The sequence below is a fragment of the Triticum urartu genome, chromosome 7 (assembly GCF_003073215.2).
Source record: "Triticum urartu cultivar G1812 chromosome 7, Tu2.1, whole genome shotgun sequence".
NCBI lineage: Eukaryota > Viridiplantae > Streptophyta > Magnoliopsida > Poales > Poaceae > Triticum > Triticum urartu.
In genome coordinates, this window is record NC_053028.1 from 115,033,765 (window position 1) to 115,060,463 (window position 26,699).

At 45.6% G+C, this 26,699-nt stretch overlaps 3 protein-coding genes across 3 annotated transcripts; 1 reads left to right on the forward strand and 2 right to left on the reverse strand.

The window, feature by feature from the left end:
* Positions 1–1,143: 1,143 nt before the first annotated feature.
* LOC125524259 (G-type lectin S-receptor-like serine/threonine-protein kinase At2g19130) lies at positions 1,144–2,869 on the reverse strand. Its single transcript, XM_048689334.1, has 2 exons — positions 2,784–2,869; positions 1,144–2,715 (listed from the first exon to the last, which is right to left on the reverse strand). Exon 2 carries the CDS (start codon positions 2,348–2,350, stop codon positions 1,253–1,255), a length of 1,098 nt encoding a protein of 365 aa, XP_048545291.1. The 5' UTR covers positions 2,351–2,715; positions 2,784–2,869; the 3' UTR covers positions 1,144–1,252.
* Positions 2,870–14,811: 11,942 nt separating this feature from the next.
* LOC125525970 lies at positions 14,812–15,472 on the forward strand. Its single transcript, XM_048690973.1, has 2 exons — positions 14,812–14,921; positions 15,004–15,472. Exons 1-2 carry the CDS (start codon positions 14,861–14,863, stop codon positions 15,318–15,320), a joined length of 378 nt encoding a protein of 125 aa, XP_048546930.1. The 5' UTR covers positions 14,812–14,860; the 3' UTR covers positions 15,321–15,472.
* Positions 15,473–18,997: 3,525 nt separating this feature from the next.
* Positions 18,998–25,608, reverse strand: LOC125525690 (heparanase-like protein 3). The gene is made up of 9 exons (XM_048690690.1): positions 24,603–25,608; positions 24,474–24,510; positions 24,184–24,370; positions 22,346–22,494; positions 22,026–22,259; positions 21,739–21,928; positions 21,541–21,666; positions 19,593–19,695; positions 18,998–19,526 (listed from the first exon to the last, which is right to left on the reverse strand). Exons 1-9 carry the CDS (start codon positions 25,020–25,022, stop codon positions 19,218–19,220), a joined length of 1,755 nt encoding a protein of 584 aa, XP_048546647.1. The 5' UTR covers positions 25,023–25,608; the 3' UTR covers positions 18,998–19,217.
* Between the last annotated feature and the right edge of the window lie 1,091 nt (positions 25,609–26,699).

The window sequence follows — 26,699 nt, forward strand, 5'->3', positions numbered from 1 at the left end:
ACAGAGAGGCAAGGGAGAGGCGATGGCCGCGGTTGTGCTCGTCGGCGGCGACGACAGCGCTCGGTGGTTGCGTGCGAAGGAGCCAGAGGAGGAGAGGAGCTCAGGGAGAGAGCGAAAGAGGTTCAGGGGGTGCGTGGCGTCGCAAGGGAGGTCCAAGGCGATGGGGGGGCAGCCAGTCAGGGTGGAGGTGGCCGCACGGCGGTGCGCGTGCGTCGGGCACGCGCCCGTCCTCCTGGCAAGGAGGAAGACGACAGGAGGAGCCCAGTGGGCTGGGCCAGTTGGCCGGGCTGCTAGCTGGGCCGGCCAGGTGGGCTGCGCAGGTGAGGCCAGGTAAATCTCTTTCTCTCTCTTTAATTTTTATTTTCTATTTCTTCTATAACTTTAGGGCTTTATTAAAAATGCCAGGGCATTTCCAAAAATCATAAAACTAATCATGGCTACTGCTTAGAATATATCCAACAGTAAACATTTTAGTTTATGATTATTTGAGCATTTAAAATATTTTATAGCATTTAAATGCCCAAATGCAAATACTTTATGATTTAAATCAAAAATCCAGAATGGCCTAGAAACATGTTCATCATTTTTGGCAGAGGTTTTCACCTTTAACTAAAATCATGAACTTTTCTAAAGGGCATTTGGGATCATTGAAAATATTTTTATTTATCTTTATCATAAAAATATCAAAAATATTATCTTATCATATCTCACTCTCGTAAGTGACCGTGAAGGGTTTTACAACCCCTTTATCACGTTGGTTGCGAGGTTCTTATTTGTTTGTGTAGGTGCGTGGGACTCGAGCATGATCTCCTACTGGATTGATACCTTGGTTCTCAAAAACTGAAGGAAATACTTACGCTACTTTGTTGCATCACCCTTTCCTCTTTAAGGGAAAACCAACGTAGTGCTCAAGAGGTAGCACCCTCTAACTTGCCTTGTGCAAGTCAGAGGATCTGGTTCCCAAAATCTTTCTTTCTTCTCTTTGGCCAGTTAAAGCATAGACTCGTTTAGTTCTCAAAAAGAAGAAGCAGAAACTTGTTATTTTTTTTATTTTTTTTCTTTATTGTGCATTCTCTTCTTATTCTTTAGGGCGACAACAAGACATAAGCTCACCAAAATGCAGAACAAAACAGAACACACAATTCTTGAAGGGGAAGCTTGTTGAGTTGTGGCTAAGCACGCTGCACGCTGTGCTCTTGTACGTGTATTTATACAAGTGGATACACTGATAAGTGAGAAGCACCATGGTGCACTACTGGAGAAAAAGAAAAGAATGATAAGCTCGGTCTAGCGAGTGTAAGCAATCCTCCATGCCTACAAAATTCTGTAATGACCTCGGAACAGAAGGCACTTCAACATCCATGACACCCTCTAGCATGCGAACGACTTGCCCCATCATTGGCCTGTGATCCTCATCATCTTGGATGCACCAGCATGCGATCTTGCAAGCTCCGCTCAGCTGCTCGACATTGGCATAGCCATCCAGCCAACTATCCAGCAGGCACATGACATCTCTTTCGGCCACCTTGACTGCAGCAAAGATGGGAAAGTAAGTGAACCTCCCTTCCTTAATTTTCTCTACATTCCTTCGCCCTGATATAATCTCAAGAAGTGTCATTCCGTAGCTGTAAACATCAGATTTGTGTGTGATGGGAAGCCCCGAGATCCACTCCGGTGCAAGGTATCCGATGGTTCCCCGCATTGTTGTCAGGGCCCTGTTGAAATCTCGACCAAGAAGCTTTGCCATACCGAAGTCTGCAATCTTAGGACAGAAATGTGCATCAAGGAGCACATTGTCGGGCTTCATGTCGCAGTGTATAATGCAGTCCTCGCATTCCTCGTGTAGATAAGCCAAGCCTCTTGCAATCCCAAATGCTATACGGTACCGGAGCTCCCAGATTAGCTTTACAGAAGTCCTTGAAAATAGATGGGAACTCAAAGATCCGTTCTCCATGTACTCGTATATCAGCAACCTCTTGCTTCCCTCGGCACAAAACCCATATAAACGAACAAGATTGATGTGCTGGATGATTCCAACTGTTTGCACTTCTGCTCGGAATTGCTTCTCCCCTTGCCTAATGTCTTTAAGCTTTTTGACGGCCACCACGGAGGAACCTTGCAATGTCCCCTTGAAAACACAGGCGAAGCCTCCTTCTCCAAGTTTCTCTGAGAAATTTCTAGTTGCTCTCTTTATCTGAGTATCCGAGAAGATCGTGAGGCCGCTATTGGAATTCACTGGTTTATCCGCCGTACAAAACTTCTGTTTTCCCATTACTCGCAAAAGAACCAGACCAATAAGGATGACTGCTAACACATCTGCCATCAGTAGAACAACAGTTTCAATCGTCATCGTACTACTCTCTGGAGGCTGGAGCAGATCACCAAGACCACAACACAGAGCCAGAGCCAGAGTACCCTACTACCGAATTACAGATACACAGAACTGATAGAGTACCCTAGTAATACGCCAATACCAAGGGTTAAAGACGACATGATCCTCAACGGACGCCAAGATTAAAGAGGGCTATAAGGTGATGATCTAATGACCATATGCCAAACGTGGAACCTAAACCACATGGAGGAAATGGGCATTTGAAACCCAACATGAAAGTACCATATTTTGAGAGTTAGGGTCTAGCTACCAATCAGAAATTGGCCTGGAAGGAGAGTATCTGTTGGCTGTTGCAGGTGCAAAGCTACAACTGGAGACAAGACCTGATCAAGTAGAGAAGGAGTATTACTGAGACTGAGAGACAAGATAATGAAAACACGAGCTTGCTTACCTTAGTAAGAGATCATCACAGCCAATTGAATGTTCTAGCCATCCCAAAGTCCCAACAGCGTACTGCAACCAAATAGGAGAGGAAACCATGGCTAAGACCAAGAGGTCTAGCATTCCAAGTCAACGATGTTGACATGCTTTTAAGGCCGAAAATATGTGGAATTTATAACCTCGTGGTGTCCTAATCATACTGGAAAATGTTTGGATTGCCTCGCTCTAGGACAAGGGAAATCTCCTCATCTTCTACTTGCAGATGTTGACATTGGCCAAACTTGCTCGCTGGACCACGGAGAGGTCGACCAGGCAAGCTGGTTCTTTTGGATACAGATACTTAGTTCGACAAACAGCAAGTGATAACGATAGTATTGGTGGAAACTATGCTCGGGAAACACTATGGTTGGGGCTTTGGAAGCCACTAAAAATATATCTAAAAACAGTAAGTAATTAACTTTCTTCCTTGTTTTTTACTTTCTTCCGGTAATTCAAGTCTGAGCCTGAGCTCATCTACACCTGATGAACATTAAATTCAAAATAAAAAGTACAAATAAAAAATCTGAATTCTTTTGGCATCCAAGATGCTTGAATGTGTGATGTGTGTGCGAAAAAGAGATATCACGCCATGTAAGAGTTAAATACTGAAGTGCACCAACTATACTTCTGTAACTGGTATTATCTTCCTGATGCAGGAGCTTTCCATCTGCCAAAGACAATGATTCTGAACTGGATAAAGAGGTTGGTGAAGGTTTGCAATATTGCATGCCCAATCTAGTTAACAAATCAGTTGCATATTTCTCCTGTGACAGCTGAATGCCATCTCTGATTTTCTTAATTTCAATACCTAGGAAGAAATGCAAATCACCTAGGTCTTTCAAGGCAAACTCTAAGCCCAAATCTTTAGCAATCCTGGCACTGCCTTATCTGATGAAATAGTTACAATGTTGTCATCAACATATATGAGAACAAAGATGGAAGTTTGCATCTTATTGTAAATAAACAATAAAGTATCAACCCAGGAGGTTGTTTCATGTACACTTCTTATTCTAGAACACCATGAAAAAACGTGTTTTGTATATCTATCTGTCTGAGACTGCATCCCCTGGAAACAACAATAGATAATACAAGACAAATTGTAGCATCTTTGAGAACATGACTAAAAGTGTCCTCGTAGTCAATTCCATATCTCGACTTAAAACCTTTTGCTACTAGCCTGGCTTTGTAGCGATCAATGGTACCATCTGATTTCCTTCTAGTCCTGTAAACCCATTTGTAGTCAATTAAATTTTTACCTCCACGTCGAGAAACTAGATGCCACGTTTTATTTTTCTGCAACGCTAAAAATTACTCCTCCATGACCCTTTTCCACCGAGCATCACTGAAAGCTTCATTTAAAGTGTGAGGTTCACCTGACAAACTGGCCAGACCAAACTTAGAAATATTTTTGTAATTTATACCGTTTAACTCCCCTCTGAAGCCGTGGGTGTGGTGGTGTAACAGTGGCAACATGGAACTCTGGCGTAGAGAATCCGGGTGGAGCAATAGGGAAGCCTATATAGCCATAGAGGATCCAGGCTATGTGGCAACCTGCGAGCCCGTACGCGATCCCCATGAAGAACCGCCATGCACATCTCCTGGCGCGGGCGACTGATGTCTACTACACAACTTTTATTCTTGTCAGGGCCCTTTTGGATCCATACATTTGGTTTGACAAACAACAAGTGATAACGATAGTATTGGCGGAAACTATGCTCGGGAAACAGTATGGTTGGGACTTTGAAAGCCACTGAAAAATCTACAAAGTGTAAGTAATTAACTTTCTTTCGGTAATTCGAGTCTGAGCCCGAGCTCATCTACACCCAATGAACAATAAATTCAAAATAAAAGAAATCAAATTCTGAATTGAGGCATCCAAGATGCTTGAATGCGTGATGTGCATACAAAAATTCATGATGTTTGGACATTAGAGGCGGCTGTGGCAAAAAAGACAAAATTTGGCTATGAAAGAAACTTAAAAGTACACTGCTTAGGCTCGATTTTTTTCCTAGAGCTCTTCGGATGTCCAAACATCATGAAATTTTGCACACTCCTTGTGCACTCGATTATATGTTTAGTTGGCTAACCATGTAAGCCGTCGGCATAGCTCGAGGCCGTCGGCATAGATCAAGCTATGCTGATGGCCTGGGAAAAACCGCCGTCACACTTCCATGTATGCAGATGGTTGCCATCGGCATACATCGATTTATGCCGACAGCAACCATATGTTGGGGAACGTAGCAATTTTAAAAATTTCCTACGCACACGCAAGATCATGGTGATGCACGGCAACGAGAGGGGAGAGTGTTGTCCACGTACCCTCGTAGACCGAAAGCGGAAGCGTTAGCACAACACGGTTGATGTAGTCGTACGTCTTCACGATCCGACCGATCAAGTACCGAACGTACGGCACCTCCGAGTTCAGCACACGTTCAGCCCGATGACGTCCCTCAAACTCCGATCCAGCCGAGTGTTGAGGGAGAGTTTCGTCAGCACGATGGCGTGGTGACGATGTTGATGTTCTACCGACGCAGGGCTTCACCTAAGCACCACTACAGTATTATCGAGGTGGACTATGGTGGAGGGGGGCACCGCACACGGCCAAGAGACGATCAACTTGATCAACTTGTGTGTCTAGAGGTGCCCCCCTGCCCCTGTATATAAAGGAGCAAGGGGGAGGCGGCCGGCCTAGGAGGAGGGCGCGCCAAGGGGGGAGTCCTACTCCCACCGGGAGTAGGACTCCTCCTTTCCTTGTTGGAGTAGGAGTGAAGGAAAGAGGAGGAGAGGGAGAAGGAAAAGGGGGCTGCACCCCTTGTCCAATTCGGACCAGAGGGGGGCGCAGACCTCCTTCCTTTTGGCATATCTCCTCTATTCCCGTATGGCCCAATAAGGCCCATATACTCCCCGGCGAATTCCCGTAACTCTCCGGTACTCCGAAAAATACCCGAATCACTCGGAACCTTTCCGAAGTCCGAATATAGTCGTCCAATATATCGATCTTTACGTCTCGACCATTTCGAGACTCCTCGTCATGTCCCCGATCTCATCCGAGACTCCGAACTTCTTCGGTACATCAAAACATATAAACTCATAATATAACTGTCATCGTAGCATTACGCGTGCGGACCCTACGGGTTCGAGAACTATGTAGACATGACCGAGACACGTCTCCGGTCAATAACCAATAGCGAAACCTGGATGCTCATATTGGCTCCTACATATTCTACGAAGATCTTTATCGGTCAGACCGCATAACAACATACGTTGTTCCCTTTGTCATCGGTATGTTACTTGCCCGAGATTCGATCGTCGGTATCTCAATACCTAGTTCAATCTCGTTACTGGCAAGTCTCTTTACTCGTTCCGTAACACATCATCCCGCAACTAACTCATTAGTTGCAATGCTTGCAAGGCTTATAGTGATGTGCATTACCGAGTGGGCCCAGAGATACCTCTCCGACAATCGGAGTGACAAATTCTAATCTCGAAATATGCCAACCCAACAAGTACCTTCGAAGACACCTGTAGAGCACCTTTATAATCACCCAGTTACGTTGTGACGTTTGGTAGCACACAAAGTGTTCCTCCGGTAAACGGGAGTTGCATAATCTTATAGTCATAGGAACATGTATAAGTCATGAAGAAAGCAATAGCAACAAACTAAACGATCAAGTGTTATGCTAACGGAATGGGTCAAGTCAATCACATCATTCTCTAATGACGTGACCCCGTTAATCAAATGACAACTCATGTCTATGGCTAGGAAACTTAACCATCTTTGATTCAACGAGCTAGTCAAGTAGAGGCATACTAGTGACATACTGTTTGTCTATGTATTCACACATGTATTATGTTTCCGGTTAATACAATTCTAGCATGAATAATAAATATTTACCATAATATAAGGAAATAAATAATAACTTTATTATTGCCTCTAGGGCATATTTCCTTCACCATAGGCATAGATAGGCGGGGATTGAGGCGGGCTAACATCCTCAAATCTATGCCGACGGCCCTGACAGCAAGCTTATTTTTTTTCCAACGATGGAACGATGTCGACGGCTGTACGGAGGCCATTGCATAGGTAGCTACGCCGACGGTCAGGCCAGAGTACGCGGACGTATTCTACACCGACGGCAGCCGTCGACATAGACCTTTGCCGACGGTTTCAGGCCTATGCCGACGGCTCGACGTAGCTTGTCATTCCGGTAGTGAGTAAAATCCAGTATCAAAATTTCTCTTGCGGGAACACATAAAATGTAGTCCAAGGACTTTGGAGATGTGCCTGCTCTGTCCATTGCACGTGCCTCTTCAACAAAACCTTCCAGCTTCAAACATCTCCAGATTTTGGCTGCCCTCACCCCTCGGGCAGGTGAACAATGTGTGCATGATATCCTCACATCCACCCGCACACATAGGGCAGTTGATGGACGTTGCAATGTGGCGATTTGCGAAAACTCCCAAGCACAGTAAGAAGCCGTGTAGGACTTTCCACGCATGGATCTTGATCTTGGTCGGGACTTTGGAGCCCCATAGTTTTGCCCAAACAGGATATTCCTAAGATGGTTCCCCTTACGACCGTCGTACTATCGGGCAAACTGATGATCCCACTCCACATAGAGTATGTTGATCTCACCGAAAACATGTGATTCTTTGCAAACCTCCAGGCTACAAAGTCTTCTATCATTCCATGTGGTGCCAACAGAATCGACAAGATCCTTTGAGCATTACCAGGCCAAAACACATCATTAATCAAAATATGATCCCATAGACCGATGACATGATCATCAATCATCAAGTCCCAGACTTTAGATAGCAGGGTTGCTCCTCGAGGTGTGATCACGCATCCATTTGCACCAATGTCTATCTGCAGATCTGACCAAATGTTCACCCGAGAACTGTCCCCTATACACCAAACTGCAACTCTCCTGAAAGTTTTGATACCCTAAGAAAATGATTTGCCATGTGTACAAGCTTCTGCTCTTCAACATAGCATCCAGTAATCTCCCATCTGGATAATATTTGGCCCTCAAGATTTGTGCACAAAGAGAGTCGGGGTTCTCTAGTAACCTCCATACCTGCTTAGCAAGCAAAGCAAGGTTGAAGCTATGCAAATCCATGAACCCCAACCCACCTGTATTCTTTGGGACATAGAGTTTCCACCAAGCTGCTCAATGCATACGCTTGTGATTGTCATCATAACCGCACAAGTATTTTTATATTGCACCTGTCATTTCTTTGCATTTTTTTTAATTTTGAACAAACATCACAAACACCGGCATGGCCTGGGCAACAGCCTTTATAAGCATTTCTTTCCCTCATGTGGAGCGCAGCTTCTCTTTCCATCCATTCACCAACTGATTGATCGGATTGATAAGTACTCGAATGAATCGCTCATGTCTATCCCCACTATGGCTGGTAAGCCTAGATATTTATCATTAAGAGCTATTGTATTGATACTCAAATTCTGGCAAGCCAAAACTTTCTCATGCATTGGGGCGTTCGGACCGAAATATATGCTTGACTTAGCATCACTAACCAGTTCTCATCCACTGGGAAATGTGGAGTTTGATGGACAGAAAACAATCTCTACTCCTAACGTCTTAGTTGGTAGGATAACATGTTTTTTTTTCGTACCCACTTTCGCCAGGTTTTTCATCAGGTTTTTTCGTTAGGTTTTTTTCGTCTGGATTTTTCTCACTTGGCACCGTAAAAAACAAGAGAAAATTTATTCTCACAAAACTATGATGATCACTAGACGGTGGCGAAGAGCATGGAGGTCTTGAAGATCTGAGGTCCCCTCACTTTTGAGTGCCAAGATGGCAATTGGAGGCGACGGGATCTAAAAAAAATTTAGATGACGGCAGCGACACTAGAAACCCTGCAGTTGTTAGCAAAATGCAACAAATAGGGTTTTCTTGCTTTGCTCCTAGCGCTTTTTCTTCCTTCGTTCGCGTGGCCCACCCCTAAGGCCCAAACTACATATAGCTCCGATTTTGTTACAGGAGGAGCGGCCCAGACCATGTAGCTTTCTCTGCTCCTCAACACAAGCGCAGACACCCCTCAAAAGGAAAAAGAAGACATGCGCAGACGGGATCGAAGTTGGTCTAATGACCGGACGCCTAGAAGGAGAGCTCCTAACCGGCGCCTTCAACGCCGGTTTCGCGTTCTGGCGCTAAAGCGTCACGCTACTGGGCCGGCCCAGGTGAGCTTCGACTGAACAGTAACCACGACGCGAAAAAAATGAACGTGAAGAAAAAATGCAACAAATAGGGTTTCCTTGCTTTGCTCCTAGCGCTTTTTTCTTCCTTCGTTCGCGTGGCCCACCCCTAAGGCCCAAACTACATATAGCTCCGATTTTGTTACAGGAGGAGCGGCCCAGACCATGTAGCTTTCTCTGCTCCTCAACACAAGCGCAGACACCCCTCGAAAGGAAAAAGAAGACATGCGCAGACAGGATCGAAGTTGGTCTAATGACCGGACGCCTAGAAGGGGAGCTCCTAACCGGCGCCTTCAGCGCCGGTTTCGTGTTCTGGCGCTGAAGCGTCGCGCTACTGGGCCGGCCTAGGTGAGCTTCGACTGAACAGTAACCATGACGCGAAAAAAGTGAACGTGAAGCGCGCTACTGGGCCGGCCTAGGTGAGCTTCGACTGAACAGTAACCACGACGCGAAAAAAGTGAACGTGAAGAAAAAGCGTGATAGCTAGGTTTCGAACTCAGGATCTCAGTCCTTTTTCTCCAAAACCTAACGCGAGAACCACTAGACCAAATAGGTTCTGTTGCTTTGTTACTAGGAAAAAGTTATACTTAACCGTTATTTAGTGAAACATTAACGTAAATCTGAAAATTAGTTGAAAAGTTATAGTTAACCGTTATGTTACTCTCGCAACATGATATAACTCAGATAACATGACGCATGGTGGATTAGTTCTGGAAAATACATGTGTTCCTTTCATTCCATATCTCCCAAGAGACAATCATGGAAAGGGAAGTCGGGGATTTGCTCCAAGTTCTAGAGGGGTGCATCACCGCGAACCACCACCCTGCCACTGAATTGAAGTTTGTCCAGTTATTCATATTCAAATAGACCTGCGTAGCTCTGGGCCGCTGGTGGTAATTGTGTGCGCGGGGGCAAAGCAAATGACTAAAGCAAGGATACATTTATGCCCAAACACAATGTACACTAATGTCTTGTCTATCACGAATGGATTTGGGGACAATATAAAAGATTTGGGAAACATGAAAGCCTTCAGATGCTATGTTGCAATGGACTAATGTGTTCCAAATGGGTGCACATGTAATTAGGGCTTCTATCAGATGCGGCCATCACTAAATTTAATAATTTCGTATCTTTTGCAGCGGCTACCCTTCCCGGCGATCTAGGTCTGGGCGTGGCATGTAAACGAATTGAGCACATAGATGCATGATAAACGATTTCTGGTGCCTGAAAGTGTGTGCATGTGTTAATTTTTTAGAAAATCACTAACGCGTGAGACAATCTATTTACGATTGGAACACCAACATCAGGAACCATACTGCTCGCCGCACAAGATAGTTTGATCAAGGAAGATCACGTAACCAAGCACGCTACCAGCCCAATACCAGACGAGCGTTTATCAAGGAAGATCAAGCCGCGGCGATGACGAGCTGCTCGTTGTTCCGCAGCACGTCGTCGTCTACCAGCGCCTGAGCATGATGAAGTGCTTTTGTGGCCACACGCGCTTGGGTGACGTCTTGAGGCGATCGACCAGAAGTGCAGCAGGGTGATGCGAGAAGGACGCTGGGATTACAGCCGGATAAGGACGGTCGGCGACGGCAGCATGCGCCGATGGTGCGAGCAGACTGGGCAATAACTACCGGGCGCTGGCGTCGCCAGTGAGCGGAATTAAGGGCGTCGTTCCCTTGATTAGCGGCAGATGGGGACGTCGGGTGCAGCCCTGCGATGGTGTTTTCAGTTTTGATTATGGGATTATATTATGTAGCGTGATTATAGGGGACGGACGCGGGGCTGGTATTTCTCTCCTGGTGGATGGATGGTGGTGGAGCACGGTCACTCATGAGAATTTGCTAAGTCCACACCCTAGAGGTATTAGATCAGTGATGGCTGTTGGATTAAGATTTATGGAACTAATTGTGTGGTGCTGATTGGTTTGCGCGTTCTGCGGGACTAATTGCTGGGTACACGTAAGAAAGTTCTTATTTGATTGTTTAATAGTAGTGGAGATGGAGATGGAGATATTGTTAGATGCATTATGGAATTAATTTTGATACTATTTTTTCGTACAAAGTTGATCAAATTTTATAAAGTTTGACTTTAACCAAATCTTATATGCAGAATAAAAAGAAACGGAGGGAGTACTTGTATATCTGGTGAATCATTAATTGAATGCTTGCCTCAAACTAATCGAAATACTGATTGCACATTAACTTCCTCTGGCCCGTTCCGTTCGCCTATTAATAGCCCGGCATTTGCCATTGGCGAGGTAAATCAAAACAATCATACTACTAGAGATCAGCATGGAGATCAAGCCAGAAGTGATTCTCGTGGCCTGTTTGTTATTCGGCATCAGCAACAGAGGTATAGTGTTCGGCATACCAAAGCAATCACGAAGAACTAGCAAGCAATTGTGTGCTAATATTTACGATCAGATTATCTCTAGGTCCATATAGCCACTCCTTAATTTCCTTTTCATCGTGTGTTTAAGCAGGCAGTGCAGCAGGGTGCAGAACTTCAGATCTTGTTGTCACCTCGCACACCTACCCGGATCCGGGGGGAAGGCCAGTGCAATACAAGAAGCTGGTGAACAACTGCGATTGCACGCAGAAGAACGTGAAGCTGGCGTGCCCAAGGTTCAACTCTTCCATCGAGGTCTACCCGGACACAGCCATCAAGCCGGACGGCGACGGCATTCTTTGCTCCCTCTATGCCGGCCGCCCGGTTGGGCCTAAGGAGAAGGTCTTCTTCGACATCCACTCAAGTACCCAGTTCAGCTTCCAGCCCGTCTCCTCTACCATTGTATGTTAGATATATACTGCGAATAAATGATGTCATGGCCATATCAGAAATATGCCTCCATAGCGACAAAAACGGTGTATTTCTGAATAAAGTTCTTAGTTCTTACCATCGTACTGTATTAAATTCAGATCTGCTACAAATCACCCAGTTTGCTCAAAAGGGCCACAATCAAGCATACACTGGAAGCAGCCAACAGTCACCCGATCCTGTCTTGTTTGCGGGATCTATACAAAGTACAGTAGATATGCCATTTGATGGGTTAGGAAACTAATTAAGAGTGTGTGGAAATAACTACTGCACCATGTGTTACCTTGTATATCTGACTTCACGCCTGAATGCCACTGCCACTAGGCCGTAAATAACCCATTTTCATCAAGGGTGAACTTGATCAGTAAAACTAGATTTTAAGAAAAAGTTTGGTGATTGGAATGGGCTAAACGAATCGATACCTATCAAGAGCAGTGTTAGCAGAATGATGAGCTGGGTAACCGGCCCCGAAATAAATGCAATCAGACCATACGAGCAATACTAGTACAAATCTCTACAGGTCACCTTCTCCAGAACAACAAGGGGTGTTCCAAAAGTGCAAATCTTACTATTGCAGATGTATCATTGCTATATACTCCTATTCGACATTGTAGGAAGTAAATGACCAGGATTTGCTTGATAATCAGCTGGCATGAGGCAAATTCAGGGGGGAAAATGGCACCAATAAAGATGGCTTGAGTATTTTAGTATTCACCGACTGAATATACAGATGATTGTTTAGCTATCTTTCGTCAAAAACTGATAGATTATCTGGCTACTGAGTTTCTTATACCAATAAGTCCCCGATTGGATTGCTGGATGTTTCCCACACCCATAAATGTTTACACCTGCATATTACTGGCCCTCAACGAAATACATTTTTTAGGCACCCAAACGAAAGACATTTTTTAGGGGTAAGACCAACTTTATATTCATCAAAAGCCACATGAAGTGGGATACAGTTTATGTCATGGGGTTGGTCAAGCCACACATGATGCCCATGCGCTAGAGAAAGAGAAAATCTAGCTAAACTTTGTGCTTTAACATTGACAGCATGACTCTCAAAAGTAAAATTACAACTGAAAACAGAAGATCTTAGTTTAATCTCTTGGATAATGGCACCGTATTTCCCTTGACTGCCCTTCCTTAAGTCCTCCACCACTTGTTTTGCATCCGAAGCAACTATGAATTGTTGGAGATCAAGGTCTTCCGCGAGAGCCAATGCCTCTCTACATGCCACAACCTCTAGGCTTGCCGGATCGTGAACTCCAGTTATGATGAGGGATGAGCTTCCCAGATACGTGCCGATTGAATCTCTACAAACAGCTGCTGTCGTTCCCCCTCTGCCTTGCCGAATACCTGTGTCCACATGTATTTGTGCAAAACCAGCAGAAGGAGCCTTCGGACGTGGGTTCGCGGCACCGGCGGGATGAGTGACACACGCTCTAGATTGCACCGGTTGCTTCTCATTAATGACTTTGAGCTCCTACATGAAATGAGTGACAAAGACATGCAGAGAATGATGACTTTGAAAAATTCCTTCGTGAATAGCCTTCCGTCTAGCCAACCAAATTGCCTATAGAGTAACAGCGAGCTTGACAAACATCGCATGCAATAATGAGTCCATTAAAGTGAATAACCAATTCTTCGCTCGAGGCTCGGTGGTGGCCACTAGTTCTTGAGCTAGCTCGTCATCGACCAGAGCCCACGTACACCGCGACATAGTACACTCTAGCAAAGAGTGTCTTCAAGAGTCCGGTGCACCGCATAAACTGCATGAGCTTGACCTAGTCATGTGCCGATGTGCTCTGACATCCTTCGTAGGTAACGAGTGTTTTGATAACTTACATAGGAACATTCGAATTTTTGCTGGTACCAGCGTTTTCCATAGAGATTTCCAGGAGCTTTCATAATTGCTCACACCAGAAGTGCCCGCCGAGCCCTCCAACCAAGCCTCCCTTCTTTGCTTGGTGGCTACTAACATCCTATATGTAGATATGACTGAGAAAGCGCCATTTTTTCTCATAGTTCCAGCACCAAAAATCCGGCAAGTTCCTGGTACAAAGTGGAATACCTAGGATCAGCAGAACATCCATGGGAAGAAATGTCTCCCCAACTAATTGTCTGTCCCAGGTTGCTGAAGTGGAATCAATAAGCTCAGATGCAAACATTGCTGGATCGGGAACTCTGTATCCATAAGGACGCATCATCTCGTCTCGAGGCAACCAATTATCATCCAATACATGGCCTAAGACATTCTTTACGTCAAACATGGGCTCCCCGACCGGGCCAACCCATTGGCGACACCATGTAGCGAGTGGTTATTATGTTTTTATTTGGTTTCAAAAAACAGAAAAAGAATTACTTTTTAAAAGTGAACAAGAGATTGTTTGAAGCAATTTTTTTTGAACTTTGGTTTTCTTGGAAAATTTAGAACATTTTTAAAATTCCTGAACATCTTTTGAAATATCCAAACTTATGATAAAACGCAAACACTTTTTGAAAATCTGAATATTTTTAAAATTATGAACATTTTTAGTAAAACACTAACGGTTAAAGAAGTTGTGTATATTTTAAAAAATTACAAGAGCAGTCTATAATAAAAAATAAAAAAATAAAACAATAAACAAAAAAGGAAAACCGTGAAGAAAAAAGAGAAAAGGACGTTATGGGACTTGAACCTTCTACAGAGTTTCCAACATTAATTGCAAAAAAAACCCTGAAAAGAAGCTTTGGAAAGGTTACGAATTAAAGTTTCCAAACTTTTTGCCTTATAAATGGGTACAGAGGGAGTTATACGTTATCTCAATCAAATCTGCACTTATCTGGTGAATCGAGAATTGAATGGTTGCCTCAAATAAAGAATCGAAATCCAACTGGCACAGTAACTTCCTTTGGCCCGTTCGCCTATAAATAGCCCGTCATTTGCCATTAGCGTGATAAAACAACACAATCTGAAGACGGCGTATCTGCTTGCACATCGGGGCTTAGTACTAGACAATAGCATGGAGATCAAGCCAGCCGTGATCCTTGTGGCCTGTGTGTTATTCTGCATCAGCAACAGAGGTACGTTGTTCAGCGTAGCAAAGCAATCACCAAGAACTAGCAAGGCACTCTTTAATTTGCTTTTCATCGTGTGTTTAAGCAGGCAGTGCAGCGGGGTGCAGAACTTCAGATCTTGTTGTCACCACGAAGGACTACCCGGATCCGGGAGGAAGGCTAGTGCAATACGTGACACTGGTGAACAACTGCGGCTGCACGCAGAAGAACGTGAAGCTGGCGTGCGCGGGGTTCAGCTCTTCCATCGAGGTCTACCCGGACACCGCCATCAAGCCGGACGGCGACGGCAAGCTCTGCACCCTCTACGCCGGCCGCCCGGTTGGGCCTAAAGAGAAGGTCTTCTTCAACTACGAATCAAAGACCCGGTTCAGCTTCCAGGCCGTCTCCTCCACCGTTGTATGCTAGATAATGTTGATCATGGATTCACAAATATGTTTCCATAGTGACTGAAAGATAGAACATCTCTATTATTCAGGTAATAAAAGATTTGGAGTGTCTGTTTCCAAAAAAAAAAGGATTTGGAGTGTGATTGGAACGGTTGAAGGGGCCAAATTCTCTGTGCGACATGTTTTGATTTTCCCCTCTCCCATCTTGGTTTTTTCCCACTGTTTTCCTGAAAACCATCTTTACCCTACTCTTTTTTTAACATAAATAACTTTACTCCTCATATAATAGCTATGTCATTTACAATATGTGGAAGAATAAAGTCAGGGGGATTGGAGTCCCAAAATTGAGATAAACCAAGACTAAAGCAGTGCTTTACTAAACAATCAGCAACAAGATTGGTTTCCCTTTCGCAATGAACAAAGCTGACATTTGAGAAGTCCATCGCCAATAGACTAGTCTTGGTGACGATTGGCACATCGGGACCCATGTAAGCATCAAGGTCTAAAACTGCCTCCAATGCATGTAAACTATTTGATTCAATGATTATATTGGAGCACCGATATTTGAAGCCAGAATAAGACCATACCGAATAGCCTTTATCTGTGCCGAAACCACTGATGCTACATGAACCATAGGCCATGTTGTGGCTGCGGTAAAATTACTCCGACCATCTCTCGCCACAGCTCTGCAAGCTCCTGCCAAGGTCTCCGCATGAAATGGCGCATCTACATTAATTTTCACACAGACTGTCTCAGGTTTCTTCCATATTTGCTCAGATTTTCAAACTGGCTGATTCGGAGTATTGACGTAGACCAAGTAAAATCTTTCCTCTTTACTAGTATTGACCAGTTGATTGATAAGCCAAGAATTGATTACCAAATGAATCCTTATTTTCCATTTCCTTTAGTAAGACAATAAGTGATTACCAAATAAAATCATATTTCATATTAACAATAAATTGATTTTTCTTAACGCGGGCGGGCCATGAGTCGGTGGCTTGCCGCTTTGGCTGCCATGTCAGCGATCGTGTTGATGCCGGTTTGGCTGCCATGGCAGTAGTTTTGGCTGCTGGCAGTGCCTTTGGTCGATGCAGACACATAGTTTGACATGAAAGATAAACAGGAGAGCAGAGCAAGCAAAGGGCCACATCCCCCATTTTCTCTAACTGCAAGCTGTTCCAAATCTCCGCTCTACCTGAAGCCCCAGTGAGGCCCCGCATCTAGTCAGTAGGTATACGTAATCTTCCTCTTTAGCCAGGATCTGGCCACATAAGCAGAGGGGGGTCTCGGGCAACTTGCTCCAGTCCTCTTATCAGGCTTCTTAGTTTTTCCTTGACAGGGCCCGAGTACAGCATTTCCCAGGTAGCCATCATCCCAGCAGCTTTCCTCCAGATCACCTGGATATTAGACCATGGAACAGAATTGAAACACATGTCATTTCTAACTATCCAGATAGCCCAGAGAGTCGCTGCAAAAGTAACCTTCACTACAGTGTTGGGATTACTAGACAACCACTCTAGCAAAGAAGATATGTTCAGAACAGTATTGGTGTTAGTAATCCCAGCAACAACTCTCCAAACCTCCTTAGAAACAACACAACAGAAAAAGAAATGGTGGCAAGATTCAGGATCAGTGCAAAAAAGGCAGGAACCATCAGGTATATGTTGTCTTTTTTGCAGGTTATCCCTGGAAATGGTGGCAAGATTCAGGATCAGTGCAAAAAAGGCAGGAACCATCAGGTATATGTTGTCTTTTTTGCAGGTTATCCCTGGTAAGAAGCTTATTATTAGCTAGTAACCAGAGGAAAATCTGATATCTAGAAGATATTTTTTTCCAGATATTAGCACACAACCTCTGAAATTAATAATCTTATACAAGGATTTAACTGTATAAATCCCTGTAGTCTCATAATTCCAGCAAATGGTGTCTGCCTCCTTAGTCAAAATATAGTTACTAATCAACTTAAAAAGGGAGTTCCAGGAGAGTAACATCTCAGGAGAGAAGTATCACCTATCCACTCCACTGGTCTTCCCAGAATCTAGCCCTCCTCCCATTACCTACTTTCCAGGAGTACCCAAACTTAACAGCTTTAGCAGCCCATATTACTCCCTTCCAGAAGGGGGAAGCTCCAACAGAGCTACAAGTGAAATATTAGGACTCTGGGTCCTGTATTTTGCATCTACAATCTGTTTCCAGATTTTGCCATCATCTAGGAAGTATCTCTTGATCCAGGAGGCTAACAAGCACAAGTTCATATCAACTAAATTGGTGATCCCTAGCCCACCATACTCTTTTCTGAGGGTAATAGTAGATCCCCAAGAGGCCAGATGGTATTTACGGTGTCCCTCATAATCATCCCGAAAGCAATGAGCAAGTTGGGAGTTTATCAAGGTAACAGCCCATTTGGGAAATTTAATAATCCCCATTAAATAAGAAGGAATACTAGCCAAGCAGGCTTGAACTAGGGTAAGCCTTCTCCGAGTAGACAGGAGCCTCCCCCTTTCCACCCTGCACCTCTCTTGATGATCTCATCAATGACAGGCTACAGGCCCTCTCTGCGGAGTTTGCAATGATGGTGAGGGCCCCCCTAAGTACTTAATAGGAAAGGAGCCAATCTTACACCCTAGAGTTTGAGCAAAAGCTTGAGCAACCTCACTATCAATATTAATAGGAACAAGATCACATTTATGGAAATTAATCCTCATGCCAGACATCTGCTCAAAACAGGATAACAACCATTTCAGGTTTTTGGCATGAGCTAAATTACTATCAAGAGCAGGGTATCATCAGCATATTGCATACTGATTACACCTGCAGGATTATTAGGGGGAAATAAGCCTTCAATTAGTTTATTATCAGCAGCTTTTATCAGTATTCTAGTGAATACATCAGCAGCTAGCTTAAAAAGAACGGGGGACGCAGGATCACCTTGCCTAACCCCTTTGCCAGACACAAAATATTCTCCATTGGTGTCATTTATCCTGACACCAACAGAACCATTATGAAGTAGAGATTCAATTTTCCTCATCCAAGTAGGACTAAATCCTCTCTTCTTCATCATATCCAGCAAGAATTCTCTATTTTGTCTTATCATAAGCTTTTTCATAATCTAATTTGAAAACAAAACCAGATTGCTTTTGAAGCCACAGCATGAATAATTTCATGTGCAGCAACAATACTCTCAGCAATAAATCTGCCTTTTAAGAAGGCAGTCTGGTCAGGAGAAATTAATTCATTACAAACAGGGCCAAATCTATTAGTAGTGCACTTGGAATTTTTTTTTTTGAAACTACAGTTGGTCATGGCCAGAGGTCTATACTTATCTAGCCTAACCGCATCATTCAAAACAGCAGATTGTATGTGGATGGGAATTGAGATCAATCCTGCTATACACACGACAATGCCCACACGATTTGAGGACGATGCAGAAGATCACACCATCCAATGTACAGCAGCAGCGCTGGTCCACCGTAGGATACGAGTGTCGGCTGCATGTCGTCTCTGCAGTATCGTCTACGCAGCAGTTTGGAATTGAGATTGCTAAATTAAATGCGAATCACTTAGGTTCTGTGTATGTGATCCTTGTAGTATTGTAATCTGAGAGTGTGAATCAACAGCACGTCCTTCCAAGACTACAATGACCTACGAGTCACAATGAATATAAAAAGTGACACTTGAACAGAGACCTTGCAGGTGAACTGAACAAAAGAGATGCCAAACTGAACAATGTCAGTTGTTGCCCAGAACTGAACTTGCCCAACAATGTGAAGGATGGCTCTGGCTGTAGTTCACTAGATGTAGTTCTTTTTTACATCAGACGGTCTGGTTCCAAGCAGAGGGACTGTGTGCTCTGATGTTGATGTTCTAGCCACTCTTATCCCAATCTATAACAACAAGAACAACAAAAACCACGCCCTTAACTACACACAGGGGCATAATAATTGGGCATGTGAGCAAAGACGATGGACAGAGGCTCAATGGCAATGGGCTGCGCCGCATCCAGTATGATGGGCTCCATCCTAGGGATGTTCCCATCTGCATCAGTCGTCAAGGCCCTGCCATTGAGCAGCATCACCTGGCTGTGAATGTCGCCACCTTCAGGGAGGAGGTGGTACTCCTCCCTTGTGACTCCAGACGCCTCAACTACAAGCAGCTCCTCACTTGTCAAGGACACGTCATTCCTGGCATTGCCGTGCAGGTTCATCAACAACAAAGTGATGCCTGTCTGAAAAAACAAAAAAGAGGAAGGTTAGTCGACGAGAGTATGGTGATGAACATGCAATGTGCTTACCGAGTTCTTCGCACAATGTGCGTAGGCACGGATCAGGTTGGTGGTGCCGCTGAATTTGGCATCTAGAACTTTGGTTCCCATCAGGCGATGCCATAGTAGCGCACTGCAGAGGAAATAGGAAGAAGAAATGTCATTAGCCCCCTCTTTGATTCTGCAAGTCCATGTGTCATTAGCCAGTAAACACACGTTCTTTGATTCTGCAAGTCCATATGCCATTAGCCACTATTTGCTTTGCAAGTTACGTTAAGTACTCTAGTCATTAGCCACATTTTTGTGTGTCAAAATGCAGAGGAAGAGCAAGACAAAACAGAATAAATTCTCTACAGCGAGAGGATGGAAGGATATGTCATGTACAGGAAGAAATTCAAGACATAGCTACTAACTTTTTCTCCAAATTGTTTTCTGGTCAGGAGAACCTGCAACCAGATGAAGTAATAAAATATGTGCAACCAAAAGTAACAAATGATATAAATGAGCACTTATGTAAACCATTTACTTCAGAAGAAGTTGAGAAGGCACTATTTATGATGAAACCAAATAAATCACCAGGTCCAGATGGTTTTACAGCAGGATTTTTTTCAAAACCATTGGGAACTGATAAAGATTGATGTTTGCAATGCAGTTTTGAAGTTCTTGCTTTACAGCAGGATTTTTTTCAAAACCATTGGGAACTGATAAAGATTAATGTTTGGAATGCAGGGTTGAAGTTCTTGCAGAATGGTGAAATGCCAGAGGGCCTAAACAAAACAATTTTGGTGCTTGTTCCAAAGGTAAATCATCCCCAGAATTTATCTCAGTGCCGATCAATAGCTTTATGCAATGTTTTATATATAATTTGTTCAAAAGTCTTGGCAAATAGGCTTAAATTAATCTTGGATGAAATAATTTCAGAGGAACAAAGTGCTTTTGTGTCTTTGCGTTTAATTACTGATAAGGTTATTACAGCTTATAAATGCATTCATTACATTCGAAATAAGAAAGGTAAAACTGGAGCAAGTGCCATTAAATTAGATATGACTAAAGCATATGACCATACTGAATAGACATACCTTAAAAGGATAATGCAAAAACTGGGCTTTCATGATTACTGGATTAATTTGACAAGGAAATATGTTGAAACAGTAAGCTTCTCGGTTAAGGTGAATGGTCGTTTATCGAAACCCTTTAGAGCAGCAAGAGGATTAAGGCAAGGGGATCCTATTTCTCCTTACCTGTTCCTGATTTGTGCAGAAGGTTTAACAAGCTCACTGAACAAAGCAAAATCAGCAATCTTCTTCAGCCCAAACAGTAGTCAAGAGACGAAAGAAGAGATAAGAAAATTATGGAAATACAAACAGAAGCTCTAGAGGAGAAATATCTGGGACTACCTACGGCCCTAGGAAGAAGAATGACATGGGCCTTTGAAAAGCTAACTACAAGATTGAGTAACTTAGCGGGTGGATGGTCAGAGAAAATGTTAAATTCTGCAGGTCGTGAAGTTCTAATTAAAGCGGTCATGCAAGCAATACCCACGTATAGAGTGGCTGGGAAATACTTCCATAGCGTGAATTTTATGAAAGCAAAGAAGAATAGCTCACATGTTTGGCAAGCTATCTTAAAAGGGAGAGCAGCACTTCACTTAGGCCTGATCAAGAGAATTAGAGATGGCATGTCTACCAATATATGGGAAGATAAATGGATTCCGACAATTCCAGGAGGGAAACCAATGTACAGGAGAGAAGGAACAAATGTCTTCATGTATCGGATGTTCTGAATGCAGAAAGGACTGAGTGGGATTTTAACAAAGTGAATAACAGTCTGCTGCCTATAGATGCAAAAGAGGTTTTTTTTAGCAAGTTAGTAGTATGGGCCGAGCTTGCTCAACAAATATAGAAGAAAAGGATCGAGGATTATCAAGGAAAATCCAAAATACTCTAATGCAGCCCATAGTAACAGCAGTATACCATACCTGTAGTAGTCAGGGTTTGGTTGGAATGTTGTTGTGTTGAGCAGGCCATAGTTGCCACCAATAAAGCTCTGCCTGCAGTAAGTCTTTGTGTTGTACTTCGCTGACATGCCAAGTTGGTCCAGGTACCTGAAAATACAACCCCATGAGAACAACCTCACCAAGAACCAGATAGTTTTACAGTTCAGTGTCCCACATTACCAGAAGCTGAACACAAACGCGTCAGTGACAAGGTGGTGGCCACTGTTGTAAGCCCCTCCAGCCTCGCCGACCCACGCGACGGCGGACGTCCCTGAGGTTTTCAGCAACTGCTGGAGATCGCTGAATTGTCTCGCCACCCCGTCGAGGTAAGACTGGTTGAGGATCCTCTTGACGAGGCCGGTCTCCACTCCTGCGTTCGTTCAATGTTTAGCAGATTTTGTTCAGGTCCTGGTTCATGTATCGGACAATGTTGCATCGTTAGGCTGTATGCAGTGAGCTTTACATACCTGCCCCCAGATTGTAGATATGGTGGCTGACCACACTGACAATATCTGGACTGGTTTTGGTGATGAACTCACCGAACCAGTCTTTGTCGAAGAAGCTTCCCGGAGCGAGCAGCGGCGGCTTCAATGGGCTGTCCTCGTAAGTATCTTCGACGACCCATTTCAGAAAGGTCGCGTCTTTGGCATATTGGTCAGCCGCGATCAAGGTGCCGACTGCCTTGCCTCCGAGCTCATTTCCTGCACTTATTCAATAAGATGTGACATCTGACTGAAATTTCATCCCGGTTCAGTGTACCAAAAGAAATGGCATAGACAGAACATACCGAGCTCCCAACCATGGATTTCATAGCCCTTGCTGACAGTGTACTGGATGAACGATGCTGCATTTGTCAAGTCCCAGTTCCCTCCCATATAGGACTCGCCGTCCGTCTCACGGACGTTGAGAGCGTTCAGCCCGAAGACCACCTTCGCGCTGCAAGGAAAAATAAGAAGAAAAAAACAGTTTATTCTTTATATTACCTATGAGCATAATGAAAGTTTGCCAACGTCCGCTGAACCTTTCACGGCTAGCATAGTAGGAACGGGAGGTTAATGTTAATCCCCTGACCCAAGGCTCCTGAGACTAATATGCCTGACTGACTATCTGAATTTCTGGTGGCGGTACAGTACGGGAGGATATCCATCAGAAGATTCAAAACGATGTGCCATGTACAATACACCAAGACTGCACACATTTTCTCCAACACGACTACTAGTACTGCATTGATCTGAAAAGCATCGAGATTTACCAGAGAACTAACGGCCATGGAGAACCCAGGATGCGGGGTGAGTTGGTTGGCACGAGCGGGGATCTCGTGGTGGCCATCGTCGGGGGGCGGGCGCCTCTCCGGTGGCCATGGAGGAGGTGCACGGCGAAGCTGCGGCGGCTATGGCGGGGCGGTGGAAGGTGGTGGAGCGGGACGACGCGTGCGGGTGGATCTTGCGGCGGCGCTCAGGGTGCTGCTGGCCGCGCCCTGATCCCCACTGCTGCATCTTTTTTTTTATGAGACAAGCGGCTCGGTGGAGTCCTCCTATACGGCCCAGCACGCAGAATGGGCCGGCCCAGAAGGGCGCGAACATTTTTCCAATTTGATGATCAAAATTTGAATTTTCATGAACATTTTTTAAATTCGATGAACAAAAAATGAATTTTATGAACATTTTTTTACATTGACAAACATTGTTTGAATTAAAAATGTTCACCAATTTAAAAAGAAAATCACAAAAATTAAAGTAAAAAAGTACGTAATTTCCAAAAAACTGTTCATGATTTCAAAAAACTGTTCACAATTACAAAAAATGTTCATATGTTTTTAAAAATATGTTAGAAAGTTGAAAATGAAAAATAAAAATAAAATAGAAAAAATTACGAATTTAAAATATTTTCTCGAATTGAAAAAATAAAATAATGAAAAAATGTAAAAGAAAATAATAAAAAGAGAAAAAGGAAAGGAAAAATTTGAAAGGAAAACAGAAAAATGAACAAAAAAGTAAAAGGAAAAAAATAAATAAAAAGAAAACCGAAAATAAAAAAAAGAAAAAACCGGTTCAGCCAAAACCGGTTTGGGTGAATCACGTTAATGGGCCGGCCCAGAGAAACTCCAGCGCTCCAGGGGGTGGGTGGTACGCGCTACCGCGCCGGCTCGGTGTGACAAGGCGTGGGGATTGTCGCGGGTGCCGCGGGACGGCCACATATATTTTTTACCGTCGGGACAGCCCACATCGAAGACGATTTATGTGGGCTTTGATTTGGGTGCCGCGGGCAGCCCACATCCACCCGCGGCCTGCCTTGTAATCCAAGGGCCAAGGCTTAAAAAAAAGAAGCACGTGTTTCTCAAAAATAAAAGGCACGTTAAGATTTTTCAGTTGCTCAAAGGAAAAAACGTGAAGATTTTTCTAAAAAAAAAACACGCGTGAAGATAGGCACTCCCTCTCTTTTTTTTTTGGCTTGTAATAATTGAAGGGGGGAAAGGTGACGAGTCGTGGAGGCTAGGGCTTAATTTGGGAGTGTGTGATTCAGCATTCAGGTCAAGGGATCTTGCACCAGGAAGACAGGAACCCTCCCCTCGATCGATCGCATGATGCCTAAATAGTTTGCGGGCTGAGAGGATCGGAGACGTACCCAGACTTCTGGAAGAAGGCGTTGAGCTCGTCCCAGCGTGCCATGGTCAGGCACCCGCGAGTGAAGCCGAACACCGCCGACTCGCTCTTGGTGAAGGGCACGCACGGCAGCCGCCCGTCGCCCGGGGTGTGGTAGATCACCTTGTCCTGCAGCGTGCCGCCCAGCCGGAGCACCAGCGGCGAGAAGGCTGCAGAAGAGGAATTCCGCTCGATCGGTGAGCCGCCGCCTCGGCTAGACCGTGGGTGGGAGTGGGATGGACATGGATCATGGACGGCCGATCGCTTACGTACCTCTGACGGCGTTGAGCAGGATTCGGTTGGAGAGGTCCTGCGGCAGATGATGGAGTTGAGAACGACAGGACAATGCGGTCAGCGCGCCGGCGGTGAGCGGAGGGTAGAGGGGGCGCGGGGCGTACGTACCAGGTTGAGGAGGGAGGCGCTGCCCCAGCTGCACGTCCCGTAGTCGCACTTCTCCGGCGGCCAGCAGTCGAGCGTGGCGCAGACGATGAAGTCGCCGGTGGACGCGATGGCGACGCGGCCGTCCACCTTGACGACGCCCGACTCCGCCGCCGCCCCGACCCGCAGCAGTGCGAAGAGGCACAGCGCCGCAGCGAGCCACGCTCGGGATCGGCGTGGGGCGCCGTCGACGGCGCCCCTGGCAGCCGCGGAAGACGACGCCGACACCGTACGCCGGCGGGCCGACAGATCCTCGCCGGCGATCGTCATCTCCCCGCGCTCTGCCGGCCGGCCGCCGCCTCCGGCGACAGCAAGACCGCTGCCCCCGCCGCCCTCCTTCCCTCTTCTCGCTCCGGCCTCCTCCCCACCTTCTCCCTCAGCCATCCTTCCTTCCTTCTCCGATTGACAGCCACCAACCACCGCGTCGCGCCCGTTGCGCCTCCACCAGCCGGCCGCCGCCTCCGGCGACAGCAAGACCGCTGCCCCCGCCGCCCTCCTTCCCTCGTGTCCCTCCGGCCTCCTCCCCACCTTCTCCCTCAGCCATCCTTCCTTCCTTCTCCGATTGACAGCCACCAACCACCGCGTCGCGCCCGTTGCGCCTCCACCAGCCGGCCGCCGCCTCCGGCGACAGCAAGACCGCTGCCCCCGCCGCCCTCCTTCCCTCGTGTCCCTCCGGCCTCCTCCCCACCTTCTCCCTCCGCCCTCCTTCCTTCCTTCTCCGATTCACCGCCACCAGCCGGCGCCGGGAACGGCCGTCGGCGAGCATCGCTACTCCGCCGCCACACGCCGAGTCGCCGCTAGCGCGCGCGATCGAACAGGCAGAGCCCCCAGCGGCAAGATTCAGCCAGGCCGGAGCAATGGTTGGGTGGATTTTGCGGGGAGAAGACGCACTAGCTAGTACTAAATGCCACAGCCACACCCCCGCCGCTAGGGTTCCAAATCTAGTAGTCGACGAGTGGTGCGCGGAGCCATTTTTGGACTGTGCGGAGAGAGCGAGCTAGCTGGGCATCCACTCTTCACACACACACACACATTGGCGGAGCTAGGATTGGACCAAGCCCCGGGCCCAAAAAAAATCGTCGCGAGGAAAAAACTTAACATCCATAAGGCTATAGCTTCTCAAAAGATATTCCATACAAAATATGGCTCAATTGCAAAAAGAAAATAGAATTTGCGAAATTGAGCACAGGCATCAGCAGAAATACCATGATTTTTACTCTCTTGAGTTGACATTGCAAGTGTGTTGCTTGAAGTCGAAGGTGGTCGTCCCATTTCTACGGCTGTTTCGGTTTGTGGTGTCGATTCAGTCCCCTCGGCAGTTTGATTCCCTCCATCTGAAATGATAGCTGTACACACCCCCATTACAGACACCGGTGAAAAAATCTCTTCATCTTATTTTACTACAATATAAAATAAAATTAGCAATTACATCAATTTGTGTTCAAAAATACCCTTGGTATAAGACTAGATACATACACATGCACATTATCTCAGTGAAATTTAGTTCAGAGCAGATTATACACTGATACACACAGAGTCACATTTAACATTATAGAACAAAATATAAACTGAAAGCATGAGAAACCGAAAAGCATCAAAGAAAAATACCAAGGTGCGGCAGTCAAGCAGCTAGCGGAGGATGGCGTGCCTCGCGGGAAAACAGCGCAGAGGTGGGCGGTGGCCGGAAGCAGGGGGGAAGTGGGGGGCGGAGACGGTTCGTGGACGACTCCACGGCGGCGGACAGCGGTGAGAAGAGGCAGCGGCGTGAGCGCTATAGATTGATTACGTACAGGCGAACGGCGGCGCGGATTAAACGTCTCATGTGCGTGCGTGCGTACGTGCGAGCTAGGCTTTGGGCGATCGAGTGGCTCGCGCTACGGGCGTCCATGGCTTCGTGCTCGTGAGCCAGCCCATCAGTCTTTGAGCCTCCTTCGTTTGATTGGGCTGTACCCGGGGCCTGTAGAAACACTTCCTATAAATAGCCTGGTAAAATCTGCACGCCCCGGGCCTGGCCCTGGGTGCCCGGGGCCCAGCTCCGCCCCTGCACACACACACTCACTC

Coding starts and splice junctions, on each gene's coding strand:
- LOC125524259 (XM_048689334.1), bottom strand. CDS start 2,350: ATGACGATTGAAACTGTTGTTCTACTGATGGCAGATGTGTTAGCAGTC.
- LOC125525970 (XM_048690973.1), top strand. CDS start 14,861: ATGGAGATCAAGCCAGCCGTGATCCTTGTGGCCTGTGTGTTATTCTGC. Junction 14,922..15,003: donor ATTCTGCATCAGCAACAGAG/GTACGTTGTTCA, acceptor GTGTTTAAGCAG/GCAGTGCAGCGGGGTGCAGA.
- LOC125525690 (XM_048690690.1), bottom strand. CDS start 25,022: ATGGCTGAGGGAGAAGGTGGGGAGGAGGCCGGAGCGAGAAGAGGGAAG. Junction 22,260..22,345: donor AATCCATGGTTGGGAGCTCG/GTATGTTCTGTC, acceptor GAATAAGTGCAG/GAAATGAGCTCGGAGGCAAG. Junction 21,929..22,025: donor TATCTACAATCTGGGGGCAG/GTATGTAAAGCT, acceptor GAACGAACGCAG/GAGTGGAGACCGGCCTCGTC.